At 55.9% G+C, this 15,991-nt stretch overlaps 5 protein-coding genes across 5 annotated transcripts; 2 read left to right on the top strand and 3 right to left on the bottom strand.

The window, feature by feature from the left end:
• Positions 1 to 887: 887 nt before the first annotated feature.
• Positions 888 to 3,502, top strand: CCMA1212_006802 (Choline kinase; the record flags this gene model as incomplete). The annotated part of the gene is made up of 3 exons (XM_073704000.1): positions 888 to 987; positions 1,311 to 2,719; positions 2,783 to 3,502. The coding sequence occupies 3 exons, from the start codon at positions 888 to 890 to the stop codon at positions 3,500 to 3,502; spliced, it is 2,229 nt and encodes a 742-aa protein (XP_073557653.1).
• Positions 3,503 to 3,828: 326 nt separating this feature from the next.
• CCMA1212_006801 (Ankyrin repeat-containing protein) lies at positions 3,829 to 5,982 on the bottom strand (the record flags this gene model as incomplete). The annotated part of the gene is made up of 3 exons (XM_073703999.1): positions 5,747 to 5,982; positions 5,620 to 5,668; positions 3,829 to 5,555 (listed from the first exon to the last, which is right to left on the bottom strand). Exons 1-3 carry the CDS (start codon positions 5,966 to 5,968, stop codon positions 3,829 to 3,831), a joined length of 1,998 nt encoding a protein of 665 aa, XP_073557656.1. The 5' UTR covers positions 5,969 to 5,982.
• Positions 5,983 to 7,254: 1,272 nt separating this feature from the next.
• On the top strand, positions 7,255 to 9,648 carry CCMA1212_006800 (uncharacterized protein; the record flags this gene model as incomplete). The annotated part of the gene is made up of 3 exons (XM_073703998.1): positions 7,255 to 7,294; positions 7,420 to 7,878; positions 7,970 to 9,648. 3 exons carry the CDS (start codon positions 7,255 to 7,257, stop codon positions 9,646 to 9,648), a joined length of 2,178 nt encoding a protein of 725 aa, XP_073557486.1.
• CCMA1212_006799 (uncharacterized protein) lies at positions 7,416 to 9,823 on the bottom strand (the record flags this gene model as incomplete). The annotated part of the gene is made up of 4 exons (XM_073703997.1): positions 7,416 to 7,639; positions 7,685 to 7,833; positions 8,467 to 9,614; positions 9,815 to 9,823. 4 exons carry the CDS (start codon positions 9,821 to 9,823, stop codon positions 7,416 to 7,418), a joined length of 1,530 nt encoding a protein of 509 aa, XP_073557470.1.
• Positions 9,824 to 12,539: 2,716 nt separating this feature from the next.
• On the bottom strand, positions 12,540 to 13,067 carry CCMA1212_006798 (uncharacterized protein; the record flags this gene model as incomplete). The annotated part of the gene is made up of 1 exon (XM_073703996.1): positions 12,540 to 13,067. One exon carries the CDS (start codon positions 13,065 to 13,067, stop codon positions 12,540 to 12,542), a length of 528 nt encoding a protein of 175 aa, XP_073557469.1.
• Between the last annotated feature and the right edge of the window lie 2,924 nt (positions 13,068 to 15,991).

Below are 15,991 nucleotides of genomic sequence, written 5' to 3'. Positions count from 1 at the left end.
GGCTTGAACCTTGTACAGTAAGAAGAAAATGGACGGTGCCTGAATTATATACGAGTACCATTCAAGAAGATAAGGTAGGAATGAAATCAGCGTATTAGATAGGCTGTACAGTTTGAAAGAGGGAACCGGGATGACACTCGAGGCCACTTCCCTACGTCATACCCCTTCCATCTGTGTCTTTTCCTGAGTCGTTTATCGCCGTTTATCCTCTTACAAGGCCCCCCCTATCAATCCATCAACTAACAGAAACGTACCACACCCACAAACGGGGAACCGAACAAGTCGGAAAATCCCTTATCGCAACCGCAACAAAACAGCACGGCCCTTTCTAAATCACCCAGACTATGATCTTCTGGGACTAATACTATAGTGACGACCCCCCAATTAAACAGCGTGGCGTTGGCTGTTAGTGTCGCTGCTCAACATTTGGGGGAGCCTGGACCTGGTCCTGCATTTCTTTCCCCCAGCCCGCCTTCGTCACAGGTCACGAGGGCTGCCTTCGTCCTCCCCCAGATCCTCCTCCTTCCTGCATCCTCTTTGTCTTTCCTTATCTCACGGTCACTCACTATCGCCTGAGACACTGTTTCGTGTTTATTGGACTTCTCTATTCTTTTTCAGCTCAGCCGTGCTTGTGTCACTGCTGTCATTGGTGACGTCTGGTGGTTTCATCCAGGAACAGGATTTTTGTTAGCTCGAGACATCTTCCTCTTATCAGCCAGCGCCTCTCTATTTGTTCGGTTCGAGGTGTCTGCCAACTCCCACGACGCAGCTCTCTGATCCTTTGAGCCACGAGGGTGTCCTCTAGGCCAGGCTTCTCGACTGCAACAGGCTGCCAGAAAAATCCTCTTCGCCGGACTACATAAGGAGAGCGCGTTGTCCTGGCTGCCATGTCCGAGACATCAGCTCACCCTCCCACGGCGTTGCGCTCGGCTCTCAAGATGGATGACGAGGCCGTGCGCACTCCGCCTGCTAGTGGCACTCTGAAAGGTACGTTGCTACGCAAGGAAACGTTTGGTTGTATGGGTTGAAGGGGGCCGCATCGCTGGGAATAATTGAAGATATCCGTCGGACGCTGGAGGAGGATTTCCCATGTCGTCTGTGTGTGCCGCCCATGCTGGTTCGACGACGACGACGATGGATTCGCTTGCTACCGCGGGGCTCGTCTTGGTGGGGTGAATGATCTGTCGATTTGTGTTGCTGTGCTTGCATAGCCGAGGAGGGAAAAGGAATGGAAGGGAATCAAGGCTGGAAGGAAACTGGGCGAGGCAAACGTACGAGAGATTGCGATCCTGGGCTTACGACTGGAACAGCGGTGCAGATTGCCGACCCCGTCCCCGAAGACTACATCGAGGACGATTCCCACCATGCGAAGCAGCGCCGAGGTCACGCAGCGGCTCCTCCCTCTCGCCGCCTCAGCGGCAGGCTGTCTGCCACTGCCTCGCCGGCTTTGCGCCCCGTGGACGATGCGACTCCCTCGGGGCACCACCATCACCACCGTCGAAACCACCAGAGCGAGAGGATCCTGGCCCAGGTTGGCGAATGGCTGGAGCGCGAGCGCAAGAAGGCAGCCGCCAGGAAGCTGAAGCCCCGTCGACGAAAGTCCAAGTCTCCCCCGTCCGACCAGACACAGGCCGCAGAAGGCGCTGCAACTCCGGCGCCCAGCCATTCTCCGCGCGAGCGAGCGGATTCCACGAGCTCGCAGTCTAGCGACATCTCCTTTGACGGCCTGGAGCACATCTTGCGAACATCAATGGCATCCATCGGACTCACTTCGCTGCCAAAGTTCAGCCCGCGAGTTGGTACCAAGCACCGGCGGCCGCCGTCGCGCACGTCTCTCCATCGCGCTGCGTCTTCCGACACCGACTATGTCGACGGCGACGCCATCGTGCCCAGCTGCGATGCCTGGCTGGACAATTCCAAGACGATGAGCTACACTGGAGGGGCCAGCATCAGCACGGACGACGTCGCGACACATGCCACCAAGGTCGAAAGGGAGACAGAGGCGTGGACCATTTTCAAGAATGAGATTCTACGCATAGCCCATACTCTAAGGCTCAAGGGCTGGCGCAGGATCCCTCTCGGCAGTGGCGAGTCCATGTCTGTTGAGCGACTGAGTGGTGCCCTGACAAACGCCGTCTATGTCGTCACCCCACCAGCCGACATGCCCCAGCTGGAGGGCAAGAAGCCGCCGGCCAAGGTGCTTCTTCGCGTCTACGGACCGCAGGTGGAACATCTCATTGACCGAGAGAACGAGCTTCAGGTGCTGCAGCGACTCGCGCGCAAGAAGATTGGCCCGCGGCTGTTGGGAACCTTCAAGAACGGGCGCTTTGAGCAGTTTTTCAATGCCCAGACGTTGACCCCGACGGATCTGCGAGAGCCTGAAACGTCGAAGCAGATTGCGAAGCGGATGCGAGAGCTGCACGACGGTGTCGAGGTGCTGCTGCATGAACGAGAGAGCGGGCCCGGCGTATGGAAGAACTGGGATCAGTGGGTTGATAATGTCGGCCGCATCACCAGTTTCCTAGACCAGGAGTTGGAGAAGACGCCCGAGGCCATCAGGAGAGACTCTGTCGCTCATGCATGGAAAGCCAACGGCTATGTGTGCGGTGTCCCCTGGGACCAGTTCAAGGAGATGGTGAACAAGTACAGAGCTCATCTCAACAACTGCTACAAGGGTCACAGGTCCATCAGGGACCGGCTCGTATTCGCACACAACGATGTGAGCGCCTCCTCCTTTTTTTTCAATCACCGCAGTTGCAAAAGGCTGACAGAGATACAATAGACTCAATACGGCAACATCCTCAGGATTCGCCCCGACGACGAAAAGTCGCCCCTGCTTCAGCCTGCAAACAAGCACAAGCAGCTGGTCGTCATTGATTTCGAATACGCGGCTCCCAACACCGCCGGGCTCGAGTTTGCCAACCATTTCACCGAGTGGATGTACAACTACCACGACCCGCTGGTCCCCTATGCCTGCAATCCCGATCGCTACCCAAGCCTCGAGCAGCAGAAGCGGTTCATCAAGGCTTACGTGGAACACCGCCCCTATTCCCACCAGTCCAATTCGACGCCTCGCCTGACGCCCCTCGACAGCCAGGCGGCCAGTGGCTCGGCCACGCCCTCGCTCCACCCGACGGCGTCTAGCAGCTCGATTGTCGACTTCATGCTCGACGCTCGCTACCCCGGAGGTGACTGGAACGCAGTCGAAAAGGCGCGCGAGGAGCAGGTCGACCAGCAGGTGCGGGAGCTCATCGAGGAGGCCCGGTTGTGGCAGCCTGCGAACAGCGCTCAGTGGATTGCCTGGGGCATTGTGCAGGCCAAGGTGCCTGGACTGGACGGAATGCCTGCGAACGAGGAGCTTGGCGCGGACGAGTTTGATTACTTGAGTTACGCCCAGGACAGAGCCATGTTCTTCTGGGGAGATGTTGTGCAGCTGGGGCTAGTCAAGTTGGAGGAGCTGCCCGAGGCGTTGCGGGCGAGGATCAAGCTTGTCAAGTATTGAAGGGGGGCGGGGGGGCGTTTGAGGGACCAGAGGTTCTGTGTACGATTAGACGGTGCTCTCTTTCTGCCTTGTTTCTTGTCTGTCTTCTTCTGTTGCTGGATCTGGATGGTGGACTTGGACTTCGGTGCGAATTCCATACGGTTAGGAGCGAGGGTTACGCCAAAAGTTGTATAGACAGCGAGCTGAATTCAGAATGCAAACATGTGTAACATTTTAATCCCCCCTGCATCTATATCCAAGTGCTTCTATATAATGCAAGTAGAGTGCAACTTTTATAGACATCGCATTTGTATAAACAGTTCTCGTTGCTCTCCTTTATAGCAACCTCATGCATCCAACTTTAATCCCTCCAACATGGCATCAATCTTGTGCAGCAGAATCTGGTAATTAATCGCATCCGACGCAAACTCATCCTCCGCCGCCTCCCCATCCAAGGTCCTAACACCCTCTCCCCCATCTTCACCCCCCTTATCCCCCCGAACCTCATCACCACCCCCCTGCTTCCCACTCTCCCCAGCAGCAGCAGCAGCAGCAACATCCCCCGAGCCATTCACCAGCGCAGCCACCACCTCGGCCCCAATCTCCCCCTCCTCGTCCATCATCTCCTCCAGCCCAGCGTCCTCGAAGCGCAGCCTGAACCGCTCGGACAGGTAATACCGTATGTCGTCGAGCAGCTCGATGGTGTCCGTCTCCTCGCGCTTCTGGATGCGGTCTGCGCTCTCGCGGATGAGCTCGTGGAAGTCTGGCTCGTCAATGTAGTCCTCGAGGCGGTGGGCGAGGTAGCGGGCGGCGAACTCTTCGAGGCGCTGGACGCGGAGGTCCCACGCTGCGTGGATGACGTCGTAGATGTTGATGGGCTCGACTTCGACTTGTTGTTCGGGATCTTCTGGGTCCGATGCTTTGGGAGTAGTGTCTTTGTTTGGGATGTTGTCGTTGGTGTTGTGGGTGCGGTCGACGAGGGCGTTTGCGGTGCCGCTTCCGAGGGTGCTGATTGCGATGGCGGCCTTGTTCTTGAGGCTGTCGAGGAAGAGCATGTCGGCGGCGTATAGCAGGTCCAGGGCGTGTTCCAGCGGACACGATGCGTTCTCCGTGTACAGGAAGGACAGGATGAGTTCTAGCACGGGCGGCGAGCAGTCGACGGTGATGACGTGCAGATGGTCCGACTTCTTGGACTCGACAAAGTCGCCCGAGAACATCTTGTCAAAGTACTCGCTGCGAATGAGCATCGCCTTGTGGGCGGGATACAGCACCGATTTCCGCGTCTTCTTGACGCCGTTGCTTTCTGCTGCTGCTGCTGCTGCTGCTGCTTCGTGAGAGGGTCCGATGGGGATGCCGGTGTTGGAGGCTGGTGCATCGGCGGCAAGGAGGACGCCGTCTGCGTCCTCGGCCGAGGGCTCGTCTGCGCGCAGCAGGACGTCTGCGAAGATGGAGTTGTCGTGGCGCCAGCGGACCTCATCGACGCGGTCCGTGTCGACGACCATTTTGTGCGCGAGGACGCTCTGCTGGAAGAAGTCGGTGACCTGGCCCAGGGCTCGTGCGACTTCGTCCTGGTAGCGCTGGCGGGCCAGGCGACGGTCGTTGCCTATGAGGATGGCCTCCCATAGCTGTTCGATTTCAAGGAGTTTGCTGATCTTGTCGAGGCCCTTGGCGACGTCTTCCTCGGTGGCGGTGCTCCCCGGGGGCGCGAGATCCCGGGGGACTTCGCCTAGGTAGATGTACCGGACGGCGATCTGGAAGGCTTCCGCGGGGATGGTGGATGAGAGCTTCCATGATGTCGTTTCGGGGTTGGCCTGGAGTTTCCTGCGGAAGTAGGGCGTTCGGGAGGCCAGCAGGAACTTGTGCAGGTTGAAGGACCTGGTCTCGGCGTCGAGGGAGATGTCGGCCGTTTGGGGAGTCGGACGGCCCAGGAGGGTGGAGATGTGGGAGGACCAGTAGACGTAGGGGTCTGAGCTTTTGGAGAAGTCGTACTGGAGGAGGAGGTTGCGGATTCTGTCGTTGAGGGCGTTGTATATGCAGCGCTCTCCTTGGAAGGTGTTTCTCTCGGCGAGGGCGCCTGTGGTCGTGTGAGAAGTTGATTGCAATATTTCTCATGTGAGAAGACGGAACTCAGAACATACCGGATTCTAATAACAGCTGTACCAACTCATAGTGACCACACAAACTCGCCTGTTTGATATCACATCGTCAGTCTCTCTCTTATACCCCGCCAAGTCCAGACTTGATTCATGTTATGCAAAGACTCACAATGATCAAAGGCGTATAATCAAACTTGTCCTTGCCGTTGATGTTGACGCCCATGCCAATGAGTTCCTGGCATTTCCTCAAATCTCCACGCCGACACGCCAACAGGAATTCGTGAAACTCTGCGCTTGTATCGAGAGGATTCTCGTCTCGTAGCACGCCACTCTTGATGAGGAGGCTTTCCTCGCCTAGTTTGCCTTCTAGCTCGTGCTTCTTCAGCACCATTTTTTTATGTACTTCTATTGTGAACGATATAAAGAAAGGAGAAGAGGGAAGGGAAGGAGAGCGTGAGTCTAGAATTGACACGCTATGAGAGGTTTACAGTATTACATTGAAGATGGGAAGAGACAGAGGGAGATGGCGATTAAGTCTTCAAGGCTTATGTAAACCGCCTCTTTTCGCGGAGATAAAACCGACTTTGCCGCTTATTCTTTGCACGTCACCGGAAGTTGCCATTGCGGAACCGAGCCGCTCAGTTGTTACTCGGCGTTTGTGCCTGTATGACGACATGTTCAGATGCCGATGATTGTGATTCTTGACACCTGCCATCTTATCAGATCTCTGCACTTGACTCTGCCCGTCTGGCTGTTCTTGCTGCCTCAATACGCAATCTGCTACCCTAAAGCCGAGACATTTTCCGCCACAGACGCCAGCAGGAACAAATCGACTGCATCACTGCCACGCATTTCGCGTCCCCACAAGCGTCAAGTCACCGGCGCTTTCCACTATCGATAAGCGGATAAACCCCCGGCACATGCCCAATCGGGCCTGTCGCCATGGCAACCCCGCCACTTGTTTACGTCCAGCTGCCGAGCTGCTTTTTAGCGGCCAGCGAATTGGCGGAGCAAGGGTCCAAGTCTGGAATCTCCTCTTGGCCGCTGCGTCTCTCTGCCAAATCAGCCAATTCTATTCTGCCGAAGCAAAGAAAACCAAGGAACCGGCCAGAGAGGGGAGCACAGAGAGAATATATAAAAAAAAAGAGGGGTGGAAACACAGCGCCTTGTTTAGGTTTGGAGCCGTTTCCTGTCCATTACTATCTGCGTGGGCTAAGCTAATACAAGGGACCTTGCCCCGTTTAATAGGTGGTGAGAAGCCGCTGCTTCGTTGCTGTGCGTTGTCTTGCCTTTGAACCTTGCCTTTTTTTTCCAACAAGCCTTTCGACGACTCGCTGATCCGACGTTTTCCAACCGCTTCTATTATTGTACACTTTTTTTGTCCCCCTTGAATACCAGCATCGCCAGAACAAACTTTCTCCTAGCGCTTTCCTTTTCTTTCTTTTCTCGGCTTTGGAACTACGTCAGACGGCACCCTACGCAGCAAATCAACAGTTTTCGGGGAGGGATTCGATTCTATAACGCTCTCGCCTACCTCCCCTCTTCTCCTCCCCTCCTCTCTGTCTCTTCCCCTCTACCTTATCGTAACTCTCGGCTCGATTTTCTCTTCAAAATATTTGCTTTATGGGGCTCGGGAGCAGACAAGCATTGTTGGTAGCACCGTTATAACGACGCAACATGTCGACCGAGGACAAATACGAGACGCTGGAGAAGATTGGTGAGTGCGAGCCCAGAACCAACAATCTCCAGCCGCCACCAGTGAACGAACGATGACAGCGAGATTGATTTGGACTGGGGACAGCTTCTGCTAACGCTGGCTCTCTTGTGCCATTTTCTCCTTAGGCCATGGCTCCTTTGGCATCATCCGCAAGGTCCGCCGCAAGGCCGACGGCTTCATCATGTGCCGCAAAGAAATCTCGTACATCCGAATGACGCAGAAAGAGCGCGAGCAGCTGCACTCCGAGTTCCAGATCCTCTCGCACCTCCGCCACCCGAACATCGTCGCCTACTACCACCGCGAGCACCTCAAGGCGAGCCAGGACCTGCACCTGTACATGGAATACTGCGGCAACGGCGACTTGGGTCGCGTGATCAAGGAGCTACAGACCAAGGGCCAGAGGGCGCAGGAGAGCTTTGTCTGGAGCATCTTTAGCCAGCTGGTTCTGGCCCTGTATCGCTGTCATTATGGCGTTGACCCCCCCGACGTTGGCGGTAATGTCGTAGGCACGACGGGAGGAACGGCACCAAAGACTCCGGCTGGAGCGGTGACGATTCTGCATCGAGACTTGAAACCTGAGAATGGTGAGAATCTCCCCTATAGACGCGCATCTCCAGGCAGCGTTGGGAGTAGCCCGTGGCCGGACCAGCTAACACGGTGTGTTCTACGAAACAGTATTCCTTGGCGAGGATAACTCGGTCAAACTGGGCGACTTTGGTCTGTCCAAGATGATCAAGTCCCACGATTTCGCCTCCACCTACGTCGGCACCCCGTTCTACATGTCGCCCGAGATCTGCGCGGCCGAGAAATACACGCTCAAGTCCGATATCTGGTCGTTGGGATGCATCATCTATGAGCTCTGCGCTCGCGAGCCCCCTTTCAACGCAAAGACGCACTTTCAACTAGTCCAGAAGATCAAAGAGGGCCGAGTCGCCCCTCTGCCCGAAATGTACTCTCCCGAGCTCAACCAGGTCATCAAGGACTGCCTCAAGGTCAACCCCGATAGAAGACCAGATACTGCACAGCTGCTTCAGCTGCCGATCGTTCGGCTCACGAGGAAGGAGAAGGAGGTGGTCGACCTGAACAGGGCGCTCAAGGCGCGCGAGGAGATTCTTCGCGAAAAGGAGACGGAGCTGAACCTGCGGCTGGTGAGTCTGGACAAGGACAAGCACCTGATGCGGCAGGAGTTGGATGCGTCGATTCGAAGAGAGTGGGAGGTCAAGGCCCGGCTGGAGATTGACCGCCATGTGAGCGCCGAGGTGGAGAGGCTCAAGAAGCAGTTTGACGAAGAGGTCAGGAATCGCGTGGAGAAGGAGCTAGAGAGCCGTCGTAAGAGAACGCCTCCGCCTCCTGTGCAAGACGTGCAGATCGAGTCGCCCATGGCAAAGTCGGACCAGGCACACAACTCGTCCGCGGATGGAAGCGGCGACGAGTTCCCCTCCACGACGGACATCACGGAGCTCTCGTACTCGGCCGAGAGCCCGGACATCAGCAAGGACCTGAAGCGAGCGGCGCGGACGCCCTTCCACCGGGCGCAGACCATGTTCGCCGGCCAAATGGGCACCCCCATGGACGTCGAGATGCAGTCGCCCAGCCCCATGGCCATCGCCTCGCTATCGCTGTCGCCGCGCCGCCACGGAAAGCCCCTGACGCACCAGGGTAACATCTTCGCTGCGAACTCGGCGTCCAAGGCGGCTGCGAACCTCGACGATTGGGCGAGAGACGGTGCCGCCCAGGAGTCGGACGGCGAAGATGCCTGCCCTCCCTCGCCGACGCAGCACAGGTCATCATCGACTAAGAATCCCTTCACCAGCAAGAGCCGGCCGTTCCTCTCGCACAAGTCGTCGAGTGCTGCCGCTCGCATTAGAACTGCCGCGGCCACCTCGAGCGGCTTTGTGTCCAAGGCTGCCATCCCACCCAATGGCCAGGCAGAGAGGCGGAAGCGGTCTCCGGTGACCAGGTTGACTAAGATTCCCTCCATCGCCAATATGACGCAGCAGACCACGGCCAGCGAGGCCAACACTCCCTCACCCATATCGTCGTCGACGTCGACATCGGGCCTATCGCGCAGGCTGCCTGCTAGGAAGGAGGCAGCCGAGTCGGCGGGCCGGATAGCTAAGAGCAACGTTAAGGGCCACACGCTCATCGAGCTGTCGCAGGCACGCGCTGGAGGCCGGCCGATGAGCGTCCCGGGCGTGCCGTTGGGCGAGAACGTGAGCCCTAAGAGGTCCGGAATCGCGGCATATCGGGAGCGCGTGGCCAGTACCGGATACGGGCCGGTCGCCGTGTGGGACCCGGACACGGACGAGATGCCGAGCCCCTTTTTGGACCGGCGCCGCATTGCGAGGGTTTAGGAATCTTTGATGTGACGGGACTTGTCTGGAGAAAAGCAAGGGCGCAAGTACCTTGAAGAGCCTAGGTACCTTTACGACTTTGCATGGGTGGCTTCATCCCCCCCCATTTCTGGATGGCTGCTGTTGTGCAAACTTCAACCCACGCGTGGCTTCGGACAAGGCCTACATCTCCCATCGACATCATCTCACGAAAGAAAAAAAAGAGAAAACCCCCCAAAAAAGTCAGCAAGATACATATGGATACCATACATTACGCCTTTTCTTCTCACCATTTTGCTTAGGTTCTGCCTTTGTTTCTTTCGTCACGCATAACTTGGCACCCAACATCAGCGTTGGCAAGACTCGTCATTTTCCCGTTGTCATGCCTGGAATCATTCAGAACATGTCAAGAGCAGCATCAAACACATGGGCTCGTTGACTCATGTGCTTAGACTTTCTTTAATCATTCTTTTCCTTCCCCCCTTCTTCTTCTCTGTTACTTATATTGAACCCTTGAGTTCTTTTGGCATTCACTCATTGGAGCTTTGGGACGACGTCAAAGCATGGAATACGGGTCAACGCAAGTTGCCACAGCGTGCTCCTGACGCTTGATCTTTTTTTTTTTTTGGGGAACGACAGATGCAGAGGAGCAGCACATGCACATAGACGTGGAAGTCATCAGGAGCTGGCACATTCGCATTCCCATACCATGGAGTTCTTTTCATCCCCCCCCTTTACCCACCCTTCTTTTCACCCTTTCCCTTTCCACTCTTCTTCCCATGTACTTTGTGTGTTTTTGAGTCGCTTTTTGTCAGTGACTTTAACGAAGAAATGCGGCGCGCAGGGTAGAGGCTTTTGTTATATAGCCGGCTGGTTTTTGGCGGGTTGTCACTTCTTTTGTTGTTTTGGTTGGACTTGGCTCTTGTTTCTTTTGCTTTTCTTTTTCTTTCTTGGCCTGGCCTGGTTTTGGGCGTTTAGGAGGGAGATGATGATGATACAGATAACTTGAAAGAACCTCGAGACAAGACGATGTTTCCGCAATGGTTGATGGTGCATGTTGATTCAGCTTTTGCTCTGTGCCTTGCGTGCCTATGGTGTTTGATGTATGATGGTGCGTTGTTCGTGATTGGGTTCGTGCTTTGTCCGTGGAAAAATCGAAAAGAGAAGATGGTCTCCTCTCCTCTCCTGTCGATATAAAAGCAGCAATGTTACCGGCCTGTTCGGACCGAGTAAGGTAATCTATCACGTCGAACGCATGACTTATCAGACGTAGATGGATAGATCCCACGCGGAACAAAAGACAGACTGAAGGACATCATATGTTCCCTCGCCTTACCTACCTTACCTAACCTTGCCTTTAGACTTTCTACCTGAATCCATACTAAAGTAAAAGCACATAAGGTTCCTAGGTAACTATGTATGCTCGAACGATATATAAACCCCCCTTCCCCCCTCCCGGCGTCCACATCTCCCAGACGAAAAAAATCCCAACCCAATTCTCATCACAGCCAGAACCCAACCATACGCAGCTCCTTTCGCCTCCCCACCACCTCTTCTCCAAGCCAAAGCATACCCACATCCGCGAATCGAGACGACAAGAGGGGAACGACGGCTCTGATGTGCCACCACCCTCCTAAGCAGTCCATTCACTAGTTTCTGCACAAACAATCTCCCAACTTTGTCGCGGAAGCCAGAACGCAGTGATGATGAAATCACTCTTGTCTTTTCCTTCTTTCACTTGCCGGCCCCGTTTCTCATCCATTGGATCGGTCCAAGTGTATCATGCAGCCGGTTCGATGCGGTGACTGACCCTCCGCAACCAACCACCGTCCCGGTCTACACCGAAATTGACAATCGGCCACCAGAGGGGCAAGTGGAAGACGGAACGAGGAACTGATTATGCCGGCGCCTCGTAGGTGCGCCAGCTCAACATTACGTGTTAACTACTGTACTTTGCAAGAACTAGCAATGACTAGCAACGCATCTCAATGCATCCCGCATACCGCCCTCGCTTGTCCAAGTGAGCAGCGGTCCATCCCCATCCCGCGGGAGGGGATCAATGCATTGCGTCCCGGTAGCCAAGAGTCGAAACACCATCCGTCCAGGCTGCTCGCTGCCTGACCAAGGCGGGCTTGTGCCTCTCTTCTGTCGACGCCTGACGGGAGACCAAAATCACTCCCGTCTCATCCTGCCCTAGGGTATAAGAAGAAAATAAAAGACGAATGAACCGCAAACGCCGTATCCTCGGTATCGCTTAAACAGAAGTATCCTTGTGTCTTGTTCGCTCGCCAACCAAGCCAGTCCCAACGTACATGCATGCGGCATCCCCAATCCCTCCAAGTCATGGTTGGGGGAGTAAGAACCGCGTGACAAGAAAAATGAACAGCATCTGCAATGTAGCAAGGGATATGGCCAAAGGTAAAAGAAACGGGTAACAACAAAAAAAAAAAAAATGAAAGGGAGCAGCAAACCATCCGAAATCAATAGAATCCGCAACTTCAACGCCGAACCAACAATACCCAAACCGAATACTGAATGACGAGCCGTGAGGCTTTTTCCCTTCTTGCCTAGCCGCGAGGCGTCACCCATCTGTAAAGAACTTCCGTTGCCGTAATCCCGCAATCTCGAGAACGATACACATTCCCCCAATTCTGGCCTGCTAGGGCATCTGAAGACGAACTTTTTTTTTGGGGGGGGATTCCTTTGAAATGTCCGAAATTTTCCGTTGGAAACTTGCCAAATAGCTTTCAGAGTCCGGGGACTCTCTCCCATGGCAAGCCCACAATGAATATAGTGAATATTGCTGCCAAAGATTTAGACGTAAAAACAATTGGCTGCAGGTCGCTCTAGCCAGCCCGATTGAAGAGAGAAACAGAAAAGTAAAGAAAGCATGGTGCAATTGGCACCCTGCATCATTTGTGGCGAGAGGAGCTGTGCTTGTGGGAGTGCTTTTGGTGATGTGACGGTGAATGTTTGTGGCGACTTGACGAGCCACCGCTGCTCTCCAAGTCCCTTTCCAGTGTTTCAACCCTTGATCTGTATCCTTTGACAATCTCCTTGATGTGGGCTATCCTGTCGAAATCGACCTCGAGTTCGTCGAGCTGCCGCAGGATATCCGTATAGCGTGCGATTTCGGCATCGGCGCCGTCAATGATGTTGCCGGCTCGGTCGTATTGTACCTGTGTGAACATCTGGGCTTGCTCGCTGAGATAGCGAATGTTTTGTTCGATGCCGGCCATCAATCGATCAAAGTATCGCCCCAGAGCCGATAGCGACGTGCTGTCCAGCATCAAGAGGCCTTGGCTGCTGGCTCTGCTGGCTGCCCGAGAGCTTGCTGAGCCCCCGCCGCCTCCCAGAGCCGCCTGGCCTTGCCGGAGCAGCTGGATCTCTTCGGCACTGAGTCCCAGTTGCGTGTCTGGCACAGCGTTGGTGGTGGCCATGGCTGGCTGTCGTGCGAGGCGCTACGGCGCCTCCTGGACAGGGAGAGCCACCCGCGGCGGTGACGAGGCCAGCAGCCGTAGCAAGGCGGATGGTTGTAGAGTCGGGGTCGAGGCTGGCGGATGGGACAATGACGGTAACGGTGGAGGGTGTAGACGACAAAGAACGTCGGATCGATTATATCGTAGGATGACAAGGGCTGCGACGGAGAGCGAGGATGGGACTGCGCATGAAGGAAAGTTCGAGTGACGATGGCGTCTTGTCCGGCAGGTTCGATGCACCGAGGGTCATGATCTCGGGATGATGACGGCAGTGATGTGCATGACACCGCAGATTGGCTCGAGAGCTGGCGGCGCGCGAGTGGTTTGAGACCGAACCCCCGGAGTGGCCAGGTTTTGGCGCAGACGTTATCCCAGGATCTCTGAGCAGGCAGGGAGCTTGTGATTGGAGAATCAGGATCGTGGGGGGGTTTTAAATGCGGTCGTTGCTTCTGGCCGGCGGCTGGCAGACGTTCACCGTGGGAGCCGCAGCAGTGACGCAGCCGTGCTTTGGCAATGGTGAACGAGGCGGTGATTCTGCCGTCTATGGGGAGAGGGAAACGAAGTCGCAGCTCAAACAGACGCCCGAACGGAGGCTCAAACGGCTGGTCGAGGAGGTGAATGGCCAAGCGCCAGTGACGGGACACGGGCTTGCATGGCCTGTTTGAAGGCTGCCCGGTTCCAGCGGTGCGGGCGGCCGAATGGTAGCGTCCAGAGGCGAGTATGAGGCATAGACCTGCTGTGACCCCACGTTCCACTAGCCAAAGGTCTCCGAATACCCTCGAGCCTGTCAAGCAAGCAACTGACCGAACCACAATTCTGGAAACAGCTTGAGCGCGATGCCAGCCGCAAGGTTGAGCCTCTTCCGCGCTTGCTTGCACTCCAGCTGTCGGGAGCTATTTTTCGCAGACGTATGCGGCTAGACATCAGAGTTCAAAAGGCTGTGAGCGGCTGCCAATCACATGGCACTAGAAGCATCGTCGAATCCCTAGCCCCAGGCCGTTTGATCTTGACGGCTACCAGCATGCATTCACTGCAGGGGTAACCGCTGCACGCCGGGTAATAAGTCTTTGGGGGCTGTTTTGCGCTCCGCCCATCGAGATGGAATATTTTAGTCTGGCGCTCTCGTCTTCGTGCTCGCCGATAAGAAGCTGGCCGAGGGAGGGTGGGCGAGCTACCTAGCCGGCGAGAATCGAAGAGGCTGAATTCACGGCTCGCGGGATCTTGTTCGCTGGAACCGTCACCGAGATGGCAAGACGCTTTGCTTGGAGGAGTTGTTGTTGGTTCGAAGACAGAGCAGAGCGGCCATGTTACATGTACCTGGTAGGTACGAAGTAAAAGGCAGGCTGGAGGCGGAGTGAACTCGGAATCACGGTCGACGTTTGGTAGCCTCGGCGTCGCATCAGATCAGTCTGCAAGATGTGGGAGCTGCTGCTCGTCACCGACGCAGGCTGCAAACCACCGCCCACCCTCTCCCTCCCAAGCACAAGCATAAGCACGGAACCGGCCGGAACAAGGCCATGCTATACGGGTCATTGTCGACCGGACAGGAAGCTGGCTCTGAGACAGAAGGGACTGGGACGAAGCCAAACGGCCAGACGGGCAGAAGATGGTGTGTGACGGCCAGCGCCAAACGGGTGCTGGAGAAGGGCAAATTAATTACGGATGGTGAGCCAAGGAGGAGAAGCGAGAGCGAAGCGAGGGCGAGGGCAGGAAAAGGGAAAAAAGAGAGGCGATCACGAGGGGCGTCGCTTTTCACGCTCCTGCTTCGCTCGCGGCACGGCCCCTCCTCCAGCCGGGGAAAGAAGCGTTCAAGGTTCCTGCCGCGGCGGAACCATCGCGACGCCTGCAAGATAAGGTACCTTACCTTCAGTCTTGTCAGTTGTCTCTTTTCTTCCTCACCCCTTCACCGTCTTGGGGATGTCCTCTTCCTTGCCATTCTCTCGTCTTGTCCATCGCCGCCTTCATCTCATCACCCTCAGCATCAACATAGGTACTCATGTATCTACCACCATCGTCTACTTCCTATCGTCGTCCTTCCTGGACACCAACAACAGCAGATGCAATCTGGGACAGACAGCCTCTCATCCCTCCCTCGTCCGACGCAGCTTGACCACCACAACCACCACCCCCGAGCAGTTCGTCCGTCACGGCCACAAGCGCCAACCCGCCCCTCACCTCCATCACCAGCACCTCGGGCGCTTCAGCATCCCTTTTCTCTCACGTCGCCGACTGGCCTCGCCCGCCCTGGAACACGAACTGGCACCATGCGAGGCCCGATATCTACCTAGTACTGCAGCATCATGCCTCGGTACCTGATGTTCTCTACGCCATGAAAAGCAGCGCCTGTTCCTTACATCGTCTCGCGGGCTGCCGCCTCTCCTCTGACTTGACCCCATCCGCGAGAATCTTCGATGCGACGGATATGCACAGGCACATGCGAGAGCCCGTCCAGAGATGCACCTCTCCCCTTCCCCTTGGCCCGAGGCTACCCTCTGCCCTACCCATAATCCCCTCCTCGTTGTTATGCCGTCTTGGCGGACGCGCGATCGTCACATATGACATGCCTTATTATGAGTGCGTGCTTGATTAGCCATGAACCATTGTTGTGGTTGCGCATCCCCGCCCCTGCTTGTGGAGCGACTGTCCCGTCTCTCTGGTAAAGGAAGACTCGTGTGTCGCTTGCCCTATGAACACACGCCTACCTTTTGTCATTGCATGCCGACTTCACTGACTCTACTACTGACTCAGTTCCCGAGTCCGTAGAGCGGTTGCTCCTCGTCGTTCATCAAGTTGCACCGCATCCAGCCTCCGCCATATCGGGCGCCGGCCCGCCTTGCATCAGATGCCCACGCGGGATCGCCTGCAGCGGCCCTTATGCAAATCAC

This window comes from Trichoderma ghanense, assembly GCF_004382785.1.
Source record: "Trichoderma ghanense strain CCMA-1212 chromosome Unknown scaffold_8, whole genome shotgun sequence".
In the NCBI taxonomy this organism is placed as follows: Eukaryota; Fungi; Ascomycota; class Sordariomycetes; order Hypocreales; family Hypocreaceae; genus Trichoderma; species Trichoderma ghanense.
This window is presented reverse-complemented; position numbering and strand designations above follow the sequence as displayed.